Raw genomic sequence first — 25,746 nt, forward strand, 5'->3', positions numbered from 1 at the left:
AAGAAAATACTCTTTGAAACAGTTGTTTGAGAAAAATATCTGTCAGAATACTTAGTTAAATAGTTCCACTCAAAAAAAAAAAGGTCTTTTTGAATAGCATCTAGATGGAATTATGACAGGAAACTAAGCTGTTTTCTACTATTACTGGGATACTTGGGCAAACATCCACACAGTCATTATAACCAGCATTACTTAGAAAACAAAGCACATACCACTCTGGCTGCTCTTTCCTGAGATTCACACTTTCTGCAAAACCAAGGTCCAGTGGGTACTTGAACAATTCCATAGCAAGCTGTTTTGAACAAGATACAATATTTCAGCAAATGTAAGCAGCACTACAGTACAACTAATACTAAGCTTTTTTGTAACATTCATATTAATAGATCTCACATTAATAAGTCAAGTTCACATCTATGCATCACACATGATATCCTACCATGATGGTACTAGAAATAAAGTACAACCTTCCACTTCAATTTATGCAAAATATTAGTTATGATTAAATAATAAAAATATTAGGTAGGCTGAAGAGTAATATAATCATTCAAAAGCAGTAAGGTTTTATATATGTTTTGCTATTTATTTACCTGCCAAACAGGTAAAACACTTTACAGCAACAAACATCAGCCATTTGTAGTAAAGTTTTGTGTTTTCTTTTGTTTGTGTTTTTTTTTTAAACAGAAAAGTAAAAGCAACTAACACATTGGAGTTTGTCATAACACATTCATTCATCTGCTTAGTTACAATCAAGTTTTCATACTCATATTTAAGTAGGGAATCCATAATAAACTTAACCAAGATTAAAAGTTGGAGAGGGTTTGCCCTGAAAATTCACATGAAGCTTTAAATAAAAAGTAAACTCAGCATCAGGGTTAACACTGATTACATATAACTAGGCTACAACATCAACCCTTAGGAGAGAGATTTGAGACATGCAAATTTCTCTGCAAGAGAAATGTCTTCACAGTACGTAAAAACAGGAGTTTGATACGAAATTCAACCGAGTTTATCAATTCGGCAATACTGTTTATCTTTGAAACACAGTTTGAAACTTTAAGAATGGCTGATGGAGTAAAAAAATGTTAAGATTTGCTCATAGCACTTGTGTTCTTATACCCTCATGGGTTTAATGACTAATAACAATTAACAAAGCCAAAAATTTTCCTCAAAAATAATCCTGAATCTGTCATTATGTTTTTAGTATCTCAATTACCAATGACTATATTTTATTTAAATAAAAAATTGGTTAAAGTGTATAACTACAAAAAAAAAAAAAAACAGATCTAGTAAGTTAAAAGTTCTGAGAAAATCTGAGACTATATTGGTATCTTCTAGTAGATATCCCAAAATATTGTTGGTTTTGTGCTAGCCTATACCAAAAAAAGTAAAGAAAAGAACAAGCAATGCAGTAGTAGTATATAAAACATCTGGCCAACGCACCTTTCCTTCTACAAGGAAACATCAATGAAATTATTTCCTATTATATGCATACATGCAGTCATATTAAGAGCAGTTGTCAGATTTTCAAATACGTTATCCAAGTACTGACAGACCAAACCATCTTGATAACCCCTTTCCACTGTACAATGAAGTTCTTTAACGTGAGAGAAAACATCTTGTTTTAGTTGCGTTTCTATTAGCAACAGATGGGAAGGGGGGAATTCTGAATTCCTCCAGAAATTAAGTGGGAGACTTTAAATGTGCAATCACACATTTAAATTACCAGAAGACAGGGCAGAATGAGAAACTAATTTCAGAATGCGACTCAGAGACAGAGCTGGCAATTAGATCCAAAGGCAACACAAGTTGGGCAAAGACCAAGGGTGAGGTACTCTTTTATCTGCAAATGGAACAGAGAATATATAGAGCCTAAAAAAACACCCACCAAAGGTTTGTGCTCTGATATTGTTTACTGAGTTCCATGACTTCCTTTGGTTTAATACTTGTACTACTGTGCAAAGCTTCTTTAAACACATTAATGAACATTGTACTCCACAACTTGCCAATGACTTAATGCTGGAAAAAGCGATTCCTCTGAACTAACTGAAAATAATAATTAAAAAAAATCAGTTCAGAAAGTCTTGTGGAGAATACTTATGCCTGAATTTCAAAGGAGGACTACCAGCTTTAATCTTGACAATAACTACTTTGAATACAGAAAGGCTGCAACAAGTGAATTTAGAGTGGACATGTTTCTTCTACCATCTTCAGTGACACATGAAATTCAAGATGTAAAACATTACCGACACAGTAAGACAAGACATACAGTTTTCTTTCTCTTAAGGCCTCTACAACAGCATCTGGATTTAGAAGCAGTACTTTGCACACTTCCATATTCAAATTCAGATTTGGACCTGAACTTACAAAAGTGCAATATTCTTGTATCCAACTTCCTTAATTCTCTCCCTATATGAGCAATACTTCCCAAAACAGACTTCTCTTGTTACCACTATTTCAGCTCCATGAGTATGCGAGCACCCAACTGCTGCTATCATCAAATTTGTTCACTGAAACCATTAGTGAGGCTCTAGATGCAAAGGAAGATGCCGAGGATAATGCAAAAATAATAGGTGGCTCAGGTATGACTTCTGGAAGTACTCGTGTTTTAGTGTTCTTTTTCACGATCCTAGGGTTCCATAAAAGCAGAGATAACTTGCTGGTTAACGTTATTCAGCTCTTAAGACAATACAATACTAACTCAAAACCAGGCTAATTTCACAGATCTTCTCAGCTCCTCTCTGCCCTAACTCCAGCATCACCAATAACTGAATTCTTCTGCACATCTCCTTGAATTATTAGTACTTCTCGGTTTACAAACGAGCATATATGTGTAAAAAACATGTGCCATGTCATCTTCACCAAAACGTATATTGTAAGACCAAGTATGAGAGAGACATTAAAAGTATTTTCACGTGCACTAGCCATTCAGACTAATAAACTGGATTTAGGATTTTACCTCTCCTCCAATTTGTTCACCATCTAGAAGGAGTCAAAGAACCAACCACAGAGTTCATATGACTGCTTGGGAGTTGATACGGAGAAGCTACCATTTTATTCCTTGTTTCTGCTACGCATAAAGCAAAAGTCATCGCAACTTCCTTTCTTACAATGTAAGCAGCAGAATCCAGTCCCTCCCTCTGTTCTCAAAAGAAGGGTCAACCCACTGACAGAAACAAAACAATCACACATACAGGGAACATGCCAGCTCTTGAGCTGAGCTGGAAACCAACCAACCAGCCTCTACTAATCCAAACAAATCCCTCATCAGCCGTTCGGAGCGGCACCCTCCTCCTGCAGAACCACAACAGGAAGTCTCCTCATCTACCAGGCACCAGCAGCCAAATGACATTCAAGGAAAGGCAGGCAGGGGAAGCGAGCACATGACAGCTAAGTCTTCCCTACACGCTGCTGCCTCCCGGTCCTACACCCTCCTCACCTACTGGCTGCCCCTCGAGTAATTTTTTCTAACTTGGAAAAGGCAGGGACGACAGGAATTGAGCGCAGGAAGGAAGAAATACAGCAAGAACTGCCAGAACAGAGATTAGCAGGAAGTTCTGCAAAAAAGGAATTTTCTGAAGTCTTTGGACTTCTTGTAGCTGGGGTTGTTAACCGGGTGCAAAGGAGGAAGCATAATAAACACAGAAAAGGTACAAGGGGAGGAAGAGGGAGAAAAATGGAAGTCCCGCTCTTCCTTTCTAGTAGTCATAATACAGGAAGTCACAGCGTAGGAAGTCTCTCATGAGGGAAAAGCCAGGCAGGCTGGAAGGCCACGGGATGACAGGACGGGTTAGCCCGGAGAGCACGCGGCCCTAGAGAGGGCCAAAGGGGCTCCGTGGGTGCCAAGAAGGGCCTCGGGGGTGTAGAGAGGGGTGAAAGAAGGGGAAAGGGGGAGCTGGGAGGGAACTAGGCCCGAGGGGAGAGGGCCGGGAGCGTGAGGAAGGAAGGAAGGAGCGAGGCCGGAGGCACCCACCCCGGCGGCCTGCCTCCACTCACTCACCTTGATGCACTGCGACATTGCAGCCGTGCCCGTCGCAGTAGACGAGCGGGTTCTCGGCCCAGCCCCTCTCGTCGGAGCACACGCAGCACCCGCCGATCATCTCCTTCATGCTACTGGAGAACTCGCCCTCCAGTGACACCGGCAGCAGCAGGGGCTCGCTGGAGACCATCTGCGGGTCAAACACACCGCCGTCAGCACCCCGCACACGCGCTTCGCCCCCTGCCTAACCAACCCCCTCTCCCCCGGCGCCGCCTCCCCTCAGTCGCTCAGCCGCCGCCGCCGCCTCCACGGCGGGGACGCGGGGCCCATGACCGCCGCCTCACGGCCTCCGCTCGCCCCCGGCCGGGCTGCGTCAGGCGGCGGCGGGCGGCGAGGGGCAGCCCGGAGGCGGCGGCGGCGCGCTGCGGAGCGGGCGGGCGGGCGGGCAGGGCCGCGGCGCAGGCGCAGTGCGGGGCCCTGCGGGGAAGGCCCGGGCCTGCGGGCCTCCTCCCGGCCGATGGCTGCCGGGCGGCCCGCGGCACGGGCGCGGCCCTCTCGGCCCCTCACCGCCGCCCCCCACCGGCTCCGACCGCCGCGCACACGGCGGCCCCACGGGGCCCGCCCGGCCACCTGACGGCCCGGCACGGCACGGCCCGGCCCGGCACGGCCCGGCACGGCCCGCCCGCGTCCCCCCCCCCCGCCCACCCGCACGCCCCGGCTCGTCCACCCACCTCGGCGTGCTGCCACTCGGCGTCCCCCGGGCGAGCCATGGCGGCGCCGCCGGGCCGGGCCCCGCAACCCCTCGGCGCGGCTCGGGACGGCCCGTGCGGAGCCGCCCGCCCTGCCCTGCCTAGCCCGGGCCTGTTGCTGCCCCCCTCCCCGCCGTGTGGGCTGGGGGAGGTGGCAGACATGCGCCCCGCTCCCACCCGCGATGTCACTCTGCTCATGCCCCCTTCAGGAGGACTGGAGGACTCGCCCCCATTCCCGCCCTCCCCTCCACCGCAGCCCGCAGAAATCGTTTTTTTACTGTCTTGTTTATTTTCCCCCCGACGTGGCTCGCAGGGCTAATGCGTTCCCGCTGCCAACTTTTATCGTCCTGTTTATGTCCCCTCGGCGGGCCTGCAGGACTCACGCGCCCTCGCCGTTGCTGCGCTCCCCCTGCCCCTCGCCTCAACTTCCACTGCTCTGCTCGTTTTCCCTTCGATGGGGCTGCAGAGGTAACGCATTATTAAATCCCGCTCTTCTTCCTCCCCCCAGAAAAAACCTGCGTGGACGCAGCAACGCGTGGCCACCCCCGCCACAGCAGTGAAAGTGATGTGGGAGGGCAGGCACACGAGCGGGGAAAGCGGGGAGGCCGCAGGCACACACAAAAGCAAACAACTCTCAAACCCAGCTGTTCCCTGCTCCCACTCGGAGGTGGACACTCCTCTCTGGAAGCTGGCGTGGATTTCGTGCTTGTTTGGGGGCGTCGGGTTGTTTGTTTGTTTATTCATTTTACATAAAACAATTCTAATTCTGTTGTCTCTTTTAATTAAAGAATAATAATAAAAAAAAAAAAGCAAATCTGGCAGAGCTGAGGTGGTCAGCAGAGAGGAAAATCTCAAGCCATTCGATTCTCCATTGTAAGCAGGTATGCCTATAGCAGAAGGAACTAATTGTGGCGATTGTTAGGAGCACGCAGAAATTAAATGCAGCCTTGCAAAATTCTGCTCACTCGCTTGCCCCGGGGCCAGTATTTTATTTATTTATTTATTTATTCATTTATTTAGTGTTGGGCAAGGAAGATATCAGCGATTTATCTTACCATGCTAAAAGGCGGACAAGCAGAATTTGTGCGTGGACTGTATATTTTTGGTGATGATTTTGCAAGGCCGGCATAGTTGATGCAGTATCTGTGCAAATCACTACTGAATTATCTACGTTCCTGGACATGTGGCTACCTAGACCTCTATATATACATGCAGGGCTAGTTCTATTTTCTACATTGTTAACTAATAAAACATCTGCACTTGTGTACCGGAGTACGAAGAAAAACTATGTGTAAGGGAGAGATGGGATGTGCACAACTCTCTACCCTCTAGAGACATCTTAGTCTGCAAGTTTGTATGCAGGGTATCTTAGGTCAAGCTCTTTTCTCTCCCTGAAAGTTTTGAGTGAAATTATATAGCTAGGAGAAGAACGGAGGGCAAGGGAAAAAAGAAATGATGGAGGTAGCTTCCTATATGAAGGGCCCAACCGAACGTGAATAACAGCCATTTTGGACACATTCTAACCATTTCTCTGTAAATGTACTTTCTAATATCTCTGGCAGTTTAGAAATTTTTAAGGCACGTGTAAAAGATATATAAATGGGGGGGATTGGAACTTAGTATGTTTCAGTTTGTATAAAATAATTCAGTTATTGCTCTCAAAACAACCCTACCCCACACTAGAATGTTCTATCTCAACAGTGAAGAATACAAATTTGAACATAAACTATTTATATGATAAAACATACTTACAACACTATTTTTATTACTTTTAAAGCTTGTTAAGAATACCCTGAAAATTGCAGGTGCAAGCAATTACTTTGTAAGGAAATAAAGCAATTAATATATCCTAGTGTTTTAAAAAACGCAAATTATTTGGAGCTGATAGATACAGTGTCCCAGCCCTTCTTCATTCTTGTCAAGAAAATGACATCTAATTTAAAAAGCATTCTCAATGATTCTGTTAACCCTGACAAGAAAAAAAAAATCATGGTACAGCAGCAAATCTGTCCTTTATTTCCCTGACAGGTAAATTAAAATAAATATCCTTTTAAAATGAAAATATATTAAGTATATTTTAATTTGTTGGATGAATTTATACATATAGTAAGCTTGTATTGTAACAAACAATTGTAAATTTTTTTCATAGCTTTTTTTTTTTTAATTCATTGAGAAGGTCTTCGTGCAATATCTTCTTTGAAAAGCAACTAGTACGATTCCCAGGTCTTTTTTTTTTTCATGTTAGCAATTCTGAAGCTCAATTTTAAATTTTATAAAGAAACATCACCAAAGAAAAAATTAATCACTTTGCAACGACTTGATTAAAGCCACACCGAGGCAACAAGAACATATTCATGATAAACCTACTGTGTGGTTTTCAAATAAAAATACTCTAATCTCACACCATGTAACACCAGCTCAGTAGTGAACATCCTGAAATTTTGCTTTGGTCAAAATTCAGTCAAGCCTAATACATTCAATTGTTTAATAAAACATTTTTTTGTATTTTTTTATGGATTTCTGTTTAATTATTTCAATACAAAGAATGTACATGGACTGAAAGAAACTCCATGACTACCACCTTATGGTACTGTGTAATATTTGATGGAAAAATTTAGATAACCTCTTGATAGTTCTGTAAAACAATCATTTAGAGGAGACCTTTGAAATGCAAAATAGGAAAAGAAATGCATTACCACTAAATAAATACTGCAAACGCTAAGCCTGTAACAGCTATGGAATCAGAACATAAAATCTTGTAGCATATATGTTCTTATGATTGTAGTATTTAATAAGCATTGACATGACACAGAAGGCCAATTTTCTTTTTGAAAAAAAGAAGCCTGTCCTTCTTATAGTGATATATAAGAGATTAAAATAATTAGAGAGGAATATAATTCAGTGAGTAAGAATGAATAATTTCATTGTTAATCTAAATGCAAGGAGAAAATCCAATTGTCTTAAAAGAAATCTACAAAACCTAAGAGCAAAACAAGTTTGATTATAAAAATCATGCAACAAGATTATATGTATTCATATTTTTTTAGATACTTTTTCAAACAGAATGAATGCATGAGGGAGTGAAAATTACACTGTCCAAATGCAAATAGTTTTAAAGAGTTTAAGGGATTCCTGAAGAAAATATTAACATACTTTACCGCATAGCACTTTAGCTTCATTAGCAAAAATAAAGAGGTATTCACCTTAAATTTTTACTACCAACTGATCAGTTCCAACAATAATGCTAAGGTTGGAATACTTGCTTTAAATTCCACTATTTTTTTTCCTATAATGTGCAAAATCACCATAAGTTTGGTGAATAAAACAAAGCACCGAACAAGAAAAAGTCTTTCATTTACAAAACCACATTATCAGTTGGATATAATCATCAGAGGAGTCTTCCAGGAATAACAACAACAACAACAACAACGCATAGATTTTACATTGAATGCATACTATATTAGAAAACATGAACTGACATTGGAGTTGGAATTGTAGAGTGGGAAAACTCGCTTCTTTACAGCAAGTTCCTTAAAGCAATTTTCTCACAGCAATTTTTACTTCTTTTTCAGTTTGGGTCTTTGTTGAGAAAGCTTTCATCTTTACCTATGAGCAAAAGGATACATGCTGCACAGCTAAACATGCAGCTGAGGCCGGGCAAATTGCAGTAACCGAGCAATTCTCAATATGTAGAATAATATATCTCCTGTTTATCTATTTAAAATAGATTGATGTTTGTCTGCCTTTTGTTTCTGTGGGTTTAAATCATTAACAGTCTTCACTGAAATACATTCTAATCGTGGGCATTTGCTTCATTCCCGGGAAGGCAGTAGCAAAATGGTCACTTTACACAAAATAGAATGCGACTCTTGTGTGTTGACCTTTGCACGTAGTGTGTTTTAAATGACAGTCCGCCTTGGATCCAACAAATTATTTCTATCCATGTTCAATTTTGAAGGATATAGCATGCCTGCAGAACCCATATTAAAAATGTTAATGCATCTTTACATGCTTACTCTCAAATTATACTAAGTAAAGTTTTCTTTTCCCTTCTATTCTCTAACATAACAGCCAAATCTGTATTTAATACTTATCCAAGTGCAATTTACTGAATAATTAAAATGTTTTTAACATTTAAGGTGCAGTCACTTCTTCACTGGGAGTTTACGTGTTGTATATTTACACGCTATGCAAGTACAGGTAGTAGCATCAAAGGTCACGTCAGTGCATCTCCTGGACACCATGCCTCTTCATATGTTGTGCTCTTTTCTTTTGTGTGAACATAATTACAAATTTTGTAATTCCTTAGAGTGCAAAGAAAGGGGGAAGTAATTTCACCAACTATTGTATTCATTTTCTTGTTTTTAATTGTATTATCACCTTTGGAGACTTTGGTAAATTCCACTTAACTAGCAGCAATGGATAAAATTGGTGGTTTTCAAGTACTGCTTCTGTTACTAATGTTGGCATTTAAATGTTAATTTCAGACTGAGGTTTACAGTAAACACAAACTAAGGGATTTTCTTTGAATGAACAATCTCAAACCAAAATTCTAAATAAGGGATCCTAGCACAGGATATCTTTAAGCACAGTGATTATTTCCTTTTAAAAGACTTAACATTCCCTAAGTGATAGAAGTTAAAAGATTTAAATGTGACAGTTAATTTATAATTCTCTACATTAAAAAGGCATTTAAATGTTAACCACATTTTTATGTGAGTCATGTCAAAGTAATGATAATTACAGTACGATACAAAAGAACCTGAAATAAACTTCTAGCAAACCATATTGAATATTAATGTTTTATTAAGCCCTGAAAAGCTGGGTTAGTAAACTCTGGAATTTAGATTATATCTGCCTTAAACATAACATAGAAGTTTTCTTTAAAGAATAATTCATTTCAAAGTTTGGATTTTATGAGGTATGTATTAATTCATTGGATTTTTATTAAATACATTTACGTCTCATCATACCAAAACCAAGCCTCAGATTACTTTTCTCATCTAGGCATACCTCCATGCAGGATTTGCTAAATTAACATTCCATATAAATTAATAGCCTTTTTTCGTGTTTGTTGTGTTATGATCAGCAGTGTGATACTGTATCGTGTCACAGGTCACATTTATTTGATTTCAATTTAGGAATCGTATCTGTACTACACAATAAATACGAGAAACGACATGCTGAATTTCCCATCAAATACCTTAAATACAGACCTATTTCAGATGGATTTGTATAAACAAAATACATATATCTAATATAGGCGTGGGAAAGGAAAAGCTGGTTTGTTATATGCTAAAGCAAATTGGAGTAAATCAACCGCATCCGTGGGCTGTATAAGCAATCCTACTCTGCTTTTCCCAGTACCATTTGGACACAACAATGTTACTTTTTTATTTAAAGTGTTTTCTTCTCAACAAGGGGCCACCACTTCCCAATCTCAAAAACACGCCCCAGAATATGTTAATTAATTGTATTGTGTCTCTGAAAGAAAGAGGTTGCCAAATGCAATAAAAAAAAAAAGTCTTTCGATCAGTGAGCTCTGTTCCCACTGCTAGTTACCATCTAATTTCAATTCCCCACATATATACATACATACGTTTCTTCCACGATTTTGACCATTAAAAACTGTCGAAGAGCGAAAGTCTAACTTGACCACATAGGGTGTTATCTGGGAAGCTTAACATTCCTGGCGAATTAAGCGCGCAAGCCTCGGATCACTTTTTGTCAATCTTACTACAGTAGTTCAGAGTCGGGAATGTGGGTATTTTTTATATCGTGGTACTTCCCAATTAAAAGTAACAACAATGCTCCTTTGTGAAAAAAATATATAATATATGAAACACGTCAACGCACCCCACACAAAAACAACATAAACAGCAATGAAGAACGGCAACAAACGGTCTCTCCCTATTTTTTTAATCTTCCTTTTCAATAAAATAGTTTTCCAATAGTAATATATCGTTTCAGGAAATACAACAGCATTAAATGTCTTTTTGAAGGACGCTTTCTAAATTTGCAATTACTTTTTGAAAATTAACAGGCAGCAAGTAAGAGTAAATGCATCTCCAGAATACTCAAGTAGGAGAAGCAAAACAAAAAATCTTTTTTTTCCCCTCGATTTTAAAGTTAATGCCTCGAGATATTACCAGAGCGGTGCTTTCCTATTAACTATTTCTTGTATCTTCAGCTTTCGAGTAACATAGATGCTTTTTACCATCTGAACTGAATCGGGTTTTTATTTGGAGGAATCCCACAAAAGACTGCAAGTTTACAGAGTAAAAGAGAAGTCCCAAACTGTATTATCTTAAACAATGACTGCAAGCATGCAACTTCCCAAGTGTGTGCGTGGGGGGAAAGTCACTTCAGAATTATTTTCAGCTAGGTGCTATCTGTAAACATCATCCGTTAACTTCTTTTACTTGTTACTCCCAGAATAGGTAAAATGGTTTTTTTTTGGTGATACGTTTAGAAAAAAATAGCTAGACATCAATTCTAATCTTTTCAAATCAATTCTCACAAACTCTGAAATAACTTGCTAAAAATAATCACGGTTCTCCTGGAAAGGATTTTCTTTTTTTTTAAATAAAAAAAAGAAAAGAAGTTCTCTAGAAATCCTTTCCTCATCAAACACGAGCCCCTATCCGTTTTAATTTAAGCTTCAAGAAACAACGTGCAGACACATTTTTGTGCCTTAGAAGATCAAGGGCACTTGTTGGAAATTTTCTTGAAAATTGAGTTAGTCGGTTCTTCTCTACGTAAATATAGGAGAAACTGCAGGTCTGAGTGGCGCACCGAAACAATTTGATTTGTAGTTATTTTTTAGAAAAAAAAAAAAAGACACAAACACTTTTCCTATAAAACAATTTTTTAAAACCGACATACAACGATCGCTTGGAAAAAAAATCCAGACTTCACGGTGTTTAAACGAAACAGGATAAGATTAATCTTCATTTTTATAAACAGACCATTAAGACGAGTTCCTTCCAAATTTCTCTTTGGCTACATTTATTACTCCAAATCCTGCGGCTCGGGGCTGTTTCTCTCCATTCCTGCGAGGAGTCCTGCTCTCTAAAATCCACCCAGGAGCAGATGTTCCTTCACGCCCGGCTCCGGGGCAGCAGCGGGCCTTTTCCCCTCTGCCGTAACACGTGAGTCCCAGCCTCGCAGGAGCTCCCCCAGCGCCTCCGCAGCCCTCAGCTCCTCATTTACCCCATTTCTCGCTGGAAACCCCCCGAGTTGCTGCGTCAGAGAGCAACACCGGCTGGCGTCGGGACCCGCCCGGGGCCGGAGCGGCTGCGAGCGGAGGCAGTGCGCAGGGAGCTCCCCTCTCCTTCCAGCAGGCAGCGGCCTGCGAACAATGGGGCAGCGCTCGGAGCAGGGGGCTCGGAGCAAGGGGCTGGGAGCACCTCCCCGCCCGCTTCCCCCGGAGCCCCGGGCTCAGCCTTTCCATCTCCCCCCAGCTTCACCCTCTGCTCCCCTCACGGCTTTACTCACCCTCCACACTCTCCCGCCCGCAGCGCCCAGCGCGCTGTGCCGCGGGAGTGGGGGGGGGGGGGGGACCGGGCTGGCCCGCGGCCAGCTGCTCCGCCGAGCCTATCCCGGGCTCCGGGGCAGCCCCCGGGCCCCCCGCTCGCCGCCCTGACCTCCCGCTGCCGGCCGGCCCGGGCCCCGGCCGCCTGCCGCCCGCATGCCGTGAGCACTACCAGCAGGAGAGGAGGAAGCACTACAGACGCCGCACCTGGGCGCTGCAGTGCTCGCCTCTTCCCTTCAGGGGACGGTGCTGCACACAAAAGGCCGCGCAGCATTGTTCTCCTCCCTGACCCCCGCGGCCCCTCGCCCTCGGGCCGGGAGAGGGGAGAGGAAGCGCCGGGGCCGTTCCCCTCGGGGGGGGGGGGGGTCCCCCCGCCGCCATTTCCTTCCCCCTCACTCGCAGCCTCCTCCCCGAGGGGGGGGCCGCCTCAGGAAGGCTCGGGGGGGGGGAGCCACGGGAAAGGAGAGAGGGAAAAAAAACACACACACGCACCGCCGCGGCGGCTCGATTTAAATAATTGCATAATATTAGGATTTAACTTATAAATGTTTACATTCGCGTGATTTGATTAACGTCACGTCTGATTTCCTGAAAGCCGCTGACGAGGTGCTTTATAACGGGAGATCGCCCGCAATATTCAACAGGCGGAGACTCCCCCACACACACACCCCCCTTTCCCTCCGAGGGGCCTCCTCAGCCAGGGTCCCCACACACCCCTCCGGGGCCCGAGGCGCGTCCGCCCCCGCCGCCCGTTAGCGCCGCGGCTCCCGGGCGGGCGCTGAGGGGCTGAGGAGAACCGGGAGGGGGGAGGAAGGAGGGGGCGGGCACCGGAGGCTCGAGCGCGGCACGAGCGCGGCCGGCGCGGGGAATTGTGGGTAGGAGAGCGGCCGGGGGGAGGGGGAGGGGTGAGGGGTCAGCGCCCGCCGGGCTCCGCGCCAAGGGCGGGCGGCGCCTCCGCGGGGCGGGCGGCACCCGGCGGCGGGCGGCACCCGGGGACGGGACCGGGACGCTGGGGCTCGGCCGGGGGATCGGCCTTGGGACGCTGGGGCTCGCCGGGGCTGCCCCGGAGGAGAAATGGGGCCGCGGCTCGGTCCCCGGCCCCGCACCGGCCGCCTCTGTGTGTGGGGGGGTGGGGGGTGGGGTGGAGGGGACCGGGCACGGTTCGGCACGGCTCTGCCCGGCCGCCCTTTGTGGCGGTGCCGCCGGGCCGCGCTGGTGTGCGCGCCTCCCCGCCCCCACCCGCTCCTTGCTGCGATTTATTGCGTTTGCCAATAATGGCCCGTTTCCACGCGGTCCCGGCCTCCCCCTCCCGGCACGCGGGGAGCGTGGGGCGGCGGAAAAACACCTCAAAACACGTCCAAAACACCCCAAAACACCTCAAAAACACCCAAAAAAACGCACCCCAAAGCACCCACCCGGGCCCCGTCCGCGGCGCCGCGGCCCGGCCCGCTGCCCGCGCCCTCTCCTCGTCCCCCCGCAGCCCCGAGGCGAAGTTCCGCCGGGCCCGGGGGGAGGGAGGAGGGCCCGGGCCCGGGGCCGGCCGCCTTTGTTCCCGCATTGTGTGCCGGGGCCGGCGAGGCGAGGCCGAGCAGCTTACCTCCGTGCCTCCTCGCTGCCCCCACACGCACGCCTTCCCGTCGGCTTTAAAATGCCCGGTCCACCTCGGAAGTGAACCGCAGCCGTCGGGAGAGTTTTGTGTTCCGCTCTTTTTTCGCTCCCTGCTCTCTCTCTCTCTCTCTCTCTCTCTCTCTTTTTTTTTTTTTTTTTTTTTTTTTTAGCGTGAGATTAAGTTGCCGAGCACGTTGTTGCAGGCTGTAGCCCCCCGCCTTGGTGAACGGCCACGTTTGGGACCCTCCGAGGCCATCCTGATCCTGCCGGGGGAGCTGAGGGCACCGGGGGCCTGGGCTTGCCCAGGGCAGAGGGACCTGAGCAGGCGCTGGGTTCTGATCCCAAACGTAAACATTTCTACCCCAGACAGCCGCATGAAATAGGCGTTTTAAAGCTAAAATGTAGAGGAGCTCTGCCCTCGGACGAGGCAAGCAAAGAGCAAATCGGCGCAATGTAAAAATGCACCTCGGTGTATTCCTCAGTGGGAAGGGCTCCTGGCTGGAGTTTGGAACAACCAAACAACCAAACAAACAGGAGCATCACATCGAAATGCTAACCGTGAAGGTTAAGGGGGAACAACCTCCGAGAGGAATGCACTACCCGGGGGGTGGATGCAGAATCTCAGTGTCTCCTTTCTTGCAAAAAATAACTGGGATTTTTTTCCTTTTTTTTTTTTTTCTTCCATTTTTTCACCCTTGCGACCAGATCCGAGAGGATCCCGTTTTCTGATTCCTTTGTAGCCCAATCGGTGTTTAGCACCCAGCCGCACGGGCAATTCCCCCCCACATCCCCCCCCCCCCCCCAACCAACCCTTGCTTTAATCTGATTATGATGAGATTTGCTGATACAATGAATATTTGCAATGATCCCGGTGTCTCAGTGAATGGGATGGATTTCCAGCCTCCCGTCTCCAAGGCTCACACACACACAGGGGGGCGCGACCCCGCTCCCCGGGGCCCCCAGCACCCAAAGGCGCCGGGAGACCCCAGCCTGGGGCCGGGACCCCCCTCCCCAACACCCCCTTCCCAGCTGGAAAACGAGCCCCCCGGGCCCCTGGTGTCTCCCCTGCCCCCTCCCCAGGCAAAGTGGAAGGCCGGTTCCTTTCACAGGGCCACGTTACAGCCCCCAAGGTAAATAGGGACTCGTGGGGGGGGAGAGAGGGGGGAGAAGGGGGAGAGGGGCTTCTCTTTGATAGCGTTTAATTGGAATTGAAACATTCTAGGGCTGTAAACATCCTTTATTTATTCAGCACACATAAGCGGGCATTGTTTTATCACCATCATAATTACGGTGTCCTTTAAGCTGACTGATAGCGGAGGAGATAAGGGAATGCGCCTGTAGCTCCAGCTCAAATCGCTGCCTCTCCCCGGGTCACCGGGATCCGCGCAGTCCTTGGAGATGAGGAGCGCCGGAAGACTGCGGCCTGGCCGGCCCTTACGTCATGGAAGTGATTTGTACCACATTGCTAATTTGGTGCAATTCATAACCTCCTGATCTCCTCTGCTCGCAACCCCTTGTCGCTTCGCAGGGTATGTTTTTTAGGATGTAGCTCCCTGGCGGAGAAATTACGAGCCATCACCTATGTGCAGGAGAGGATCTTATTTCCCAATGTTTGTTGCTTTACCTTTGTCTAATTAAAAATGCAAACTTTTAGGAGCCTTTCAGAACAAAGCCTCACCAAATCCCCTTTACGTCCAAGGATTTGCAAATTTATAAAGGCTGCATTGAATTCAGCATGGGTCAAGGGGCAAAAAAAGGGTAGAAGGTCACTGCATTTTGATTATGGGTCAGTAAACAACATGGCATGTAGTATGTGTCCAGAAACTCCTGCTAAAAAGTATTTTAAAACTACCGGGAGCAGCAAGCTCAAGAAATAGCCTTAGCCCGCGACCATTAAAAATTGCACAAAATTCGAAGGCGCAAGGGACGCCCCAGCCCCCACGGATAAATTACAACTTAAAAAGCACTCGGCAGAATTCGACATTGCTGCTTTGTTTAGAAAAAAAAATGAAAAAAAAAAAAGAAAAAGAAAATACCCACTGAAACTCCTAGGCATAGCGGTGTTGGCCAGATTATGATTTTTTGTTCGGGCTGATGGTTGGCATTTCTTTGTCCTACATATTTAGGAGATTTAGTTATACGTTCTCATTTGTTGTCACACCAGAATTTACGGCAAATTTTACGTACTACAGTCACATTTGGCTGACTTTAAAATAGCAGAAGGATCCCATTATACTGTTCTTTGACCCTATTATATTTACGTTACTGGACTCTTTGTGATAGCCTCTAGCTGCTTTCTGTGTCCTCCCTGAGCAAAATATGCACAGCGATATCTAAAAGCAGGGTATAGGGCTAGAAAAGAAGTTCTCATTTGCAATATATATTTCTGCTCAGATCCGTGAAAGCAAAAGGTTTATTTAATGCTTGTCAATACCTGGAGACATGGCCCAGCACTTAACAAATAATAATAAATAATAATAAGACTCTAATAATGTGGCAATCCTAGTGTGAAAATGCACGTGACCTCTTTAGGTTTTCCTGAAGATTTTCAAAAGATTTCTCCCCATTAGTACAACTGCTGGTGGACATCGCTGTTGCATTTCCCAACTCCACGTTTAAAAGACTGTAAATGGTGTGTGCATTACTTCATTGCAGAAGGAAGAGGTCAGGCTGAATTGCGCTGGTATTTAAACATAATCATCCTATGAAAATAAATCAAAACATCGCGTAAAAAGAGTATTTCAAACGCTACGTGCATTTTCTTTCTGGAACAATGTGGTTAAGCGCTTCCCCGCGAGCACGTATATTTTAACACAAGTTTACAAAAATGAAAGTATACGATTCCCAATAAATGGGAATAGGTCTACAGCGAGGGATTATGAATATTATTTTTTCTCTTTCTTTCCTAATGAGGTTTATCCTTCGGCCAGACAGCTTCAAGACTGAAACGCTACTGCCTATAGAGTGGAGATTGCAGATTGCACGCTACTCAACGTGAAAAGGAGCACGTTTGATTGATAGTCTCGGGGTGGGTGTGTGTGTGCCCTGGGCTCACAACTCCGCGGAGTTGCACGCATGTGGATTTGGCAAAAGCGGGCATCTCCGGGCCTCCTTATCTGCAGAAAGGCGAGCCAAACCTCCGTGCCTTTAATCATGTTCATCTTTGATCGCGACTGAGGGGGACACCGGCCACGGAATTAACAAAGAAACTCCCTCGTTTTCCAGAGAGGGCCACGCGTCCGGCCGGCTGCGCGCACACATGCACAGCACACCGCCGCGCAGACGTCCACGCAGGCTGCGAGCGAGTAAATTAGTGCCTAACTTTGCACCTAATTGCTACCAGACACCTCGATTTTTTTTGTTCTGTTTTAATTTTAATCCTTTCGGCCGCCTTTCGCGTTCGCGACCCCGGCCGTAAACGTGGCTCGCTATCGATCGCCGTCCCCTGCGTGCGTGCAAATCCATCCCAAAGTGCCCTGCCTCGCGTGTGCGTGTGCGTGTGCAAGGGGCCCCCGGCGGCCCTTTATCAGGCTCTCCCCCGGCGGGCTCCAAGACGACCCCGGATGCACAACGTGTGCTGCTGGCCCGGGGAGAGCCGCCTGGTTCGCCTCGCACACAAAAACCCGCTGGAGAAGTAGAGAAACAGAGGGCTCCGGGGGAGCCGGGGAGAGGGATGCGGCTCAGAGGGTGTGCGGGCGCGTGTAAGTACGGGGGGCGGCTCACACCGCCTGCCGCCCCTCTCCCCTTCGACCCGGAGGCTCAGGGCTGTGCCTAGCCGGGAGCAGAGCTCGGCCAAATAGCCGCTCCTGCTCCGAGGCGTTGGATAGCGCCGGAATGAAGCGAACAAAAAGGAGGCATTTTTGAAATAGTTGCCGGATCCCGCTGCCAGGCTGTCAGCTGCAGGGACTGCGGGCGGCCCTGCCTGCGAGCCCCCGCACGGGAGCCCAAAGCACCCCGAAAGCCTGCAGACGAAGGGCTTTGCAGCCCAGAGGGGCTTTTATTTTCCTTTTTTTTATTATTTTATATTTTATTTTTTTAAGGGGGGTGTTTTGTGTTTTTCTTTTTTTTCTTTTTTTCTATTTTTCTTCCTTTTTTTTTTTTTTTTTTTTTTTTTTTAACGTCTGCTGAAAAGCTTTCCCGGACTTTACTGCTCCCTCACTGTTGACTCCCTAGCCTTAACCTTAAAGCAGGGGGAGGAGAGCAGCGGGGAGGGGGGTGGTGTGTGTGGGGGGGTGGGGGGGGGGGTGTTGGCGGCGTATAAGTACATCAGGAGGAATTTTGAAACGACCCTTATTGTCTCTCGCTCTAGAAAGACCACGATGGCTCCTTTTTAACGGGAGCAGCTGTTTTCCCTCGCAACTTCGCTCGCAGCCCCCCGAGCACGGCTCGATGCCTCCCTCCCGAAAGGCGCACGCTGCTCCAGCCAGCTGCAGCGCCGGCTGCCCCGGCGGCTGGCATTAGCTGCGACGAGGCATTGTTCCCCCCGCTGCCTCTCGGGCGCGTTTAAAGGCTGAAATATCACGAGATCCACCCAGTGAAGCCTTTGCTAATTCGAGGGACGAAATGTAATTCGCTCTAGCTCCGGTTTCTCGGACGGGAAGGCTCTCCTTAGCTTCCCGAGGGGAGAAGTAGCCACCGCGGTTTCGTGCACACATGGATTAAGTTGAACAGCGGCGATTTTTTACGTCTGCGCGGAGAGCAACAGTAGTCCAGGGCTGACTTTCCTAAATCTCTGCCCTCCGAGTTAGAGGCTCCCTTCAATAGACTTCCTCAATTTCCGGATGCACTCCTCGAAATTCCCAGGTCTCTCTAAAATTCCTGCGAAACTGGGGGCTCGCCTGCATTTCGCCTTGGCATGCGAGGCTGCCTTTTTGGCAGGGCGATCGCGCTCTTTATTTTAGCTCTACCTGACGGGGTAACGCGAACTCCCCGCACCATGTTGCCAATACACGGAGTGGATATTGACATTCGGAATTGAAGCCTTTTTTTTTTTTCCTCCTTCCCTCTCTTCTTTTTTTTTTTTTTTTTTTTTTTTTTTTTTTTGCCAAGTCCCAGAAATCTGAGATGTCTCATTAATCTCACGGATATGTCTAATTCTGGATGTGCAGCGATACATGAAAGTGCTCGTGTTTGCAGCCAGTTGAGCGCTGGATGCACGGCAGAGCTTGGTGGTTTTTTATTTTTATTTTTATTTTGCAGCGCCTAACGTGCAAACCGCGAGCATCATTTTAGTGTGACAAGGAAGAGGCACGCAGCTATCGCAACATTCTTCGAAATCATCGTGGCTGACACTCGAATAATTTCACGTTCCTACGAAGAGGTTAAACCTTCGTGCTGCTTCTCCGAATTGATTTTAGGGGGCTGCTGTAAATGGAACATCAAAAAGCTGCGGCAGGGCTACCCCGAGCTGAAGATGCAAACTGCAGAGCAGGAGCATCCTAGCCCGTTGCAGTGCCGTACATTGTGTGTGCCAGCACTTTTTTGTCATTACGTAAAGCCTCTTGGAAGCACCTTGGATATTTCGCATTCTCCTTTCTCTGCTGGAAGCAATCAGCACGCAGGAATCCTGACGTGGGCTCGGGGACTATAGGGCATTCCAGCTCGTGATCCGGCGCGGTTAATTGTGAAAAGTGTATACATTTCTGGCTTATCTATGCTTTGTTATGGGTCTGACGTGAGCCCACGTCCTCCTCCTCCCCCCTCCCGCAACGTTACAGGCAGGATTTCGGTTAAAAGTGATACAGTGGCGCGGTGCGGGGACCCGCGATATCCAGGCAGCAAAATAACCTTAGTCCCCGGCTGTAAAAAGCTAATTAAGCAGAAGAGGAAAATCAAGAGAAACTCGAAAATGTAAGTATTCCCTCTCGTTAACAGCCGAGCCTTTAACTTCGGAGCTCCAGGAAGGGAAATACCAGGCTGTTCTGCACGTTTTCGCTAAGCTTCGCTTTTCCGCACAATGCAGAATAAAATACCAGCTGAAAACGGTTACGTTACCGAAGAATTTTCCACCGCCACGACCAGACTTATGTCCTTTAAAACCACGGCGTGCACAAAAGAGCACCGTTCGGCCAAAAGAGCCTGAAAATACACGAAACGACACGGGAAAAAGCGTGCAAATCCTTCGTCTGGAGCTAGCGAGGAGGAAGTCTGAGAGGTCTGAGTGTATTTGAGCTCAGATTGTTTAATAGAAAGATTTATATACTAACTGTATTATTTACTTTGGGAGGGGAGGTGGCAGTATAAGGGTATGCTAATTAGTGGGAGATTTTTTGGGGGAAGGGGTGGAATATCAATTTTTATTGCATCACCTGTCAGGAGTGTCCAATCAGCGTTGGCTTTAGGGGAATTAATTGATGAAGGTGTCTCCGGACGAGCTCACTTCACTCTGTCATTTTATTTGTAGCTAAAGCAGCGGCGGGAATAGCAGCTGCATTTCTTTTCTCTTCCTCCCTTCACATTCCATTATCATAGTTTCCAATGGAAAAGCAGGGAATGAAAGGGAACAGGTACTGATCTTCAGCAGCAACTTAGAGAAACACTTTGGCAAACCTGATTTTTAAGATTATACACCGATTGTAGTCTCACGGGCTTTTTTTTTTTTAATTTATTTTTTTTTCTTTTTTTAATTTCGTCTAAAGTTTGGCACTTCATTCACCAGGAATAACAGCCTTTGTTATATTTTATTAGCAGGATGCCTTGAGACAAATACAGCATCTGGCTGAGGATTGTGTGTGTGTGGCTTTTTCTTTTTTTTTTTTTTTTTTCTACTTTTTTTTTTCCTCTCTCTCTCTCTCTGCAAATGCTGGGAATAATTTAATTCACGAAATGGGAGACCTGAAGTCGGGTTTTGAAGAGGTGGATGGCGTGAGGCTCGGCTACCTCATCATTAAAGGAAAGCAAATGTTTGCACTCTCCCAGGTTTTTACAGACCTGCTCAAAAACATCCCGAGAACTACCGTGCACAAGCGAATGGATCATTTAAAAGTCAAAAAGCATCACTGCGACCTGGAGGAGTTGAGGAAACTCAAAGCCATCAACTCCATCGCCTTCCACGCCGCCAAATGCACCCTGATCTCCAGAGAGGACGTGGAAGCCCTGTACACATCCTGCAAAACCGAGCGGGTCCTCAAGACGAAACGGAGGAAAATCGGCCGGGCTCTGGCCTCCAGCGACCTCCGGCCGGAGCCCGCTCCCGCCGACCCCTTCTGCGGCTTCTGGAAGGAGAACAAACTTTGGCTGGGGCTCAGCGACCCCCCCCGGCCCCTGCTGCCGCTCCGGAGGAAAGCCTTGCGGCCGGGGGCCGCCGCCTCGCTGCCGGCCTCTCACCTACCTCACATTTTTAGTAAATACACTGGCCACAGCCACCCAGACCTCGCCCGGGCGCCTCGCAAACCCCCCGCTCACTATGAAACGGCGCCGGCGGCGGGCGGCTGCGCGCCCCTCCGCGCCCGCCCCCCTCCCTCCGCCGCCGCCGCCGCCTCCTCCGCGGCTCGGCCGCGGCTCCCGGCCGCCGGGCCCCCGCCCCTGCCCGCCCGCTGCCGCCGCCGCCGCCGCCGCCACCGCCACGGGGCGGCCGCCGCCGCCGTCGCCGCCGCCGTCGCCGCCGCCGCCGCCGCCGCGGGCGTGCTGGGCCCCCCCGGAGGCGCCCGGCGGCCCCTGGCGGCGCCGCGGCCCTGCCGGCCCCGCGGAGCCCCGCGGCTGCCGCTGCCGCTGCCGCCCGGCTTCGGGCCCCCGCCGCCGGGGCCGCCGGGGCCGCCGCCTCCGGCCGCCGCCGGCTTCGCCGAGAGCGGCAGCAGCGACTCGGAGTCCAGCTGCTGCTCCGGCCGCGCCGCCCACGACTCGGACTGCGGCTCCAGCCTGTCGAGCTCGAGCGAGGGCAGCTCGGAGGAGGAGGACGAGGAGGAGGAGGAGGAGGACGAGGAGGGCAGCGGCGGCTCGGAGTCCAGCGAGGGCAGCTCGGAGGAGGAGGAGGAGGAGGAGGAGGAAGAGGAGGAGGAGGAGGAGGAGGAAGAGGAGGAGGAGGAGGAGGAGGAGGACAGCACCTCGGACTCCGACTCCAGCTCGGTCTCCAGCCAGGTCTCGGTGCAGAGCATCCGCTTCAGGCGCACCAGCTTCTGCAACCCGCCCGGCGTGGTCCACGCCAACTTCTTGTACCATCTGGCCGCCGCCGCCCCCCGGCCCCCGGCCCCGGCCCCGGCCCCGGCCCCGGCCCCGGCCCCAGCCCCGGCCCCGGCGGAGCCCGGCGGGCCGCCCGCCCTCCGCGCCGCTCCCGGCGGAGCCGAGCCCGAGCCGCCGGAGGAGTGGGGCCGCCCCGGCTGGGCTCCCGCCGGCCCGGCGCTGCTGTGCTGCTCCGGCGGCCTGGGGAGCTGCTTCGCGGAGATAAGAGCTGATAGGGTATCTGAGCTCACATTCCCACACTCTGAATTTTCCAATAATGCCAAGAGTACTGACCTAACAATTAACTGTGTTGCAAAGGGGGCCTCTTCACCTAGCCCAAAGACAAACAATGCATTTCCACAACAAAGAATACTCAGAGAGGCAAGGAAATGCCTTCAAGCAACTACTACACACTGTGCAGATAACAATACAATAGCTGCTAGGTTCTTAAATAATGATTCTTCATCAGCGGCTGCAAATTCAGAGAAAGATTCCAAAATCCCTCATTGTATTGAATTTGCCACGGATTTGCCCTCTTTACAAACTGATCCTGAGGAGGATGCTGCTTCTCCAGGGGCAGCAGCAGCTGAGCTCCAGTGCACTGATACAGGCAATAAGGCATTGCCATTCCTGCACAGCATTAAAATCAAAATAGAGGACAGCAGTGCGAACGACGAGTATGAGCCTGACCTTACAACACATAAGCTAAAGTGTGAGTGCAATGATACTAAGGATGAGTTTTACGGTGTGACTGAGAGTAATAACCAGGACGCTTTATTAACAGCCAAGGAAGATTCTGCATGCACTGAGAAAGAAACCACTTCCTTAAACCCGCTGACTCAGAGTCAGGTCCTCTCATGCACTTTAGGTACTCCAAAACCTGAGGATGGGGAGTATAAATTTGGAGCGAGGGTGAGAAAAAATTACAGGACACTGGTTTTGGGAAAGCGACCTGTACTGCAGACTCCTCCAGTCAAACCAAATTTGAAATCAGCTCGAAGCCCACGTCCTACAGGTAAAATTGAGACACATGAAGGAACACTGGATGATTTTACAGTTAACAATAGACGCAAAAGGGTAGCCAGCAATGTAGCATCAGCAGTGAAAAGGCCATTTAATTTCATGGCAAATTTTCCCTGTCCACCATCACTAATTATTGGCAATGATGGGGATTTGTTGCCAGCTTATTCCTTAAACACCACTAAGGATTCCCAACCACCTCACAAGGCCCATCCTGTATGGAAATGGCAGCTGGGCGGTTCTGCAATACCTCTTCCACCTAGCCACAAATTCAGGAAATTTAATTAATAAAATAGTTTGGAAAATATTTTCTTGAACCACCTTTAACTTTCTTACGTTTTTAAACTCTGCAGGATGGTTTGTACCAGCCCATTAATGCTATACACGCTTTTGGAATCCTGTTTTATCACATTGTGAAGACAGAAACCGGATTACTATTTTCTTTACCGTTACAACCGTGGTTTTTGTTTTGTTTTGGGTCTTTTTATTTTTTTATTTTTTTACTGTTTCATTTGTTTTTGTTTTTGGTTGGTTGGTGCTTTTTTTTTGCCTTTTTTTTTTTGGTTACATTCCACAGAGTACTTCAGGCTAAAGACTCAAGTTAAACTCAGTTATTATGGTAGAGCTGGAACACTTTACTGTTTAAATGCTAATAATGCACCAGTACCTCAATTCAACTGCTGCAAATAAATGTCAAAAGGTTGAATAATAAATATTAGAATGAGCCATTAAATTTATGCACTAGATTTCGAAAATGGAAGTCTAACTGTTAATTCAGTTAAAGTTTGTTAAGTTACATGGTTGCACAGTAAGGGTTCACTATAATTCAATGTGGCAGCAGCCTACTTTTCGGGAGCTTTGTTTTCGGGTGTAGGGGTGTCTTTTTCTAAGAGCAGTTGCACTTACTCGTTTTTCTCCGGTTTGCAAAGGCTGGGGTCCGCCTGCGACCCCAGGACTGGGAAAAGCTGCCTCATCTGAAACCAGTAAATAAATGTGGAATTCTATTTTTGGTAAAGGGTGTCTTTTTACTTGTACAGCCACTCTTTGCATTTGGAAAGCCTTTTTTGTTTCACCCAGAGGTCTTAAATAAGGTTACTGTTACCCACTAATGTCATACTTAAGTTGTGGTCTGAACATGCCCCTTACAAACTTGCAAAGCAACTAAAATATTTGCCCGGATAGCAGTACAATTTATGGTCCAGCCCCTCACGCTGGCTGGAGGAAATAGCAAAGCAGTAAATACAACACAGAAAGTGAAACGAGAGGCCATAAGTGGCGAGAATACCCAAAATGAGAATACCATGTTATTCAGAGCTCTCTGGCACCAAAACTCAGGCATTTCTACCGTAGCACACTGCCCGGTTTTATCCTCATCTCTTGCGATTTGATTGTTGTTGTTTTTTGTTTCCATACCATCCTCTCTATGTAGCAGAAACGTTTCTACTGCACGTGACAATCAGAGGCAATTATCTATATTTGCACTTAATATCGAAATAGTCGAACAGGCAGACTTCTAGAGTCTAGCCCTCGGTGAGACATGCTGGTATAATATATTGTGATGATGGAAGCAGTAAATCAAAATTATGGAAATTTGCACTGTTGAAAAGCATGCTTTAGCTTTATTTTCAATTAAAAACACTGTTTAAAAATTCCTGATTCCATACACTTTGAATTATTGCAGAGTTACCCACGGTTTCCTCTCCGTTTGTAAGTTCACTGGTTTTATTTGGAGGAAATACGCTTCGAGAGGTTAACTGTTTCCCTCCCTCCCCCCCAGCCCCTCCGAAAGAAAGGTAAAAAAAAAAAAAAAAGGCAAAAAAAAAAAAAGGCAGCAGGCCCGAGAGTCGAGGCAGGGCTGCTCGGGGGAAGGTCTCTGTCTCGGGGGGAGGACGGGCACAGCAACTCTGAAAACAATCTGAAAAGTTTGCAGCTTGAGAAAGGCAGTTCTAATTGAGTTGCTGAATCAGCAGAGTTTAGGATGAATAATTGCTGGTTTCTTTCTTTGGATTAGCATTTTATTTATACTAGATCATCCCCAAATTAAATTTTAAGGATTCCACTCATCGATCAATCCCGGGAGAATAATTTATCGTAAATCAAAAAAAAAAAAAAAAAAAAAAAAAAAAAAGGAAAACAAAGCAACAATGTAATGTTTACTGTGTGACTCAAAGTCAACATTTCTGATGGCAATCCGCTGCCTGGTTTTCAGTTTTTTAATTCCTGCCTTTTGTGATGCCCTCTCCCAACCCCTCGTGTCGCTAAATATTCCGAGCGGCCACTAACTGATTTCAGCTCTGTTTACTATATCCACCGGAGTTTTCCTCTCATTGTAAAAAGGCCCAGGCTAAGAATACCTGCAGCCAAATATATTTAGAAAGAGTAAACAATTGCCTTTCAGTGGAGTTACCCTTCCCCCCTGCATGCACACGCACACACACACACACACTCACGCACACACATCACTTTAAACTGCCAATTGCAAAAGGTGCATTGCATACTTAGCCGCTCTGCTGAAATTACGATGGTCGTGAAAAATCTGCTTACTGAAGTTGTTCTGAGATGAATGTTTACATTCGTGTGTTTAGAGCCGCACAGATTACAGCCTTATTCCCAGAGAACTGTAAAGACGTACCAAACGTACTGCTCAGGAAAGCCCCCAGCTCTGGTAGAAAGCCGTGTCTGCTTGACAAAGGTCTTCCCTT

General features: G+C 47.1%; 3 protein-coding genes across 8 annotated transcripts in view; 2 read left to right on the forward strand and 1 right to left on the reverse strand.

Moving 5' to 3' along the window:
- The window catches only part of MLLT10 (MLLT10 histone lysine methyltransferase DOT1L cofactor), a 129,674-nt gene extending 115,755 nt beyond the window's left edge, over positions 1-13,919 (reverse strand). Inside the window, exons 1-3 of one of the 6 annotated variants that reach the window (XM_040549817.1) lie at positions 13,857-13,919; positions 3,998-4,166; positions 213-292 (exon numbers count right to left, since the gene is read on the reverse strand). In XM_040549817.1, the coding sequence (XP_040405751.1) occupies positions 213-292; positions 3,998-4,166 (249 nt within the window). In that variant the 5' untranslated portion in view covers positions 13,857-13,919. Of the gene's footprint in view, positions 1-212; positions 293-3,997; positions 4,167-4,707; positions 4,916-13,856 lie in introns of those variants that run through there. The other 5 variants (XM_040549816.1, XM_040549815.1, XM_040549822.1 and 2 more) reach the window with 5 other exon arrangements.
- LOC121066598 (translation initiation factor IF-2-like) lies at positions 10,484-16,913 on the forward strand. Its single transcript, XM_040550275.1, has 3 exons — positions 10,484-10,523; positions 11,888-13,134; positions 16,781-16,913. Exons 1-2 carry the CDS (start codon positions 10,484-10,486, stop codon positions 12,802-12,804), a joined length of 957 nt encoding a protein of 318 aa, XP_040406209.1. The 3' UTR covers positions 12,805-13,134; positions 16,781-16,913.
- Positions 16,914-17,434: 521 nt separating this feature from the next.
- Positions 17,435-24,852, forward strand: SKIDA1 (SKI/DACH domain containing 1). Its single transcript, XM_040549824.1, has 3 exons — positions 17,435-17,568; positions 18,177-21,447; positions 21,595-24,852. The coding sequence occupies exons 2-3, from the start codon at positions 20,693-20,695 to the stop codon at positions 23,330-23,332; spliced, it is 2,493 nt and encodes an 830-aa protein (XP_040405758.1). The 5' UTR covers positions 17,435-17,568; positions 18,177-20,692; the 3' UTR covers positions 23,333-24,852.
- The last annotated feature ends 894 nt before the right edge of the window (positions 24,853-25,746 follow it).

Source organism: Cygnus olor, chromosome 2 (assembly GCF_009769625.2).
Source record: "Cygnus olor isolate bCygOlo1 chromosome 2, bCygOlo1.pri.v2, whole genome shotgun sequence".
Classification (NCBI taxonomy): Eukaryota; Metazoa; Chordata; class Aves; order Anseriformes; family Anatidae; genus Cygnus; species Cygnus olor.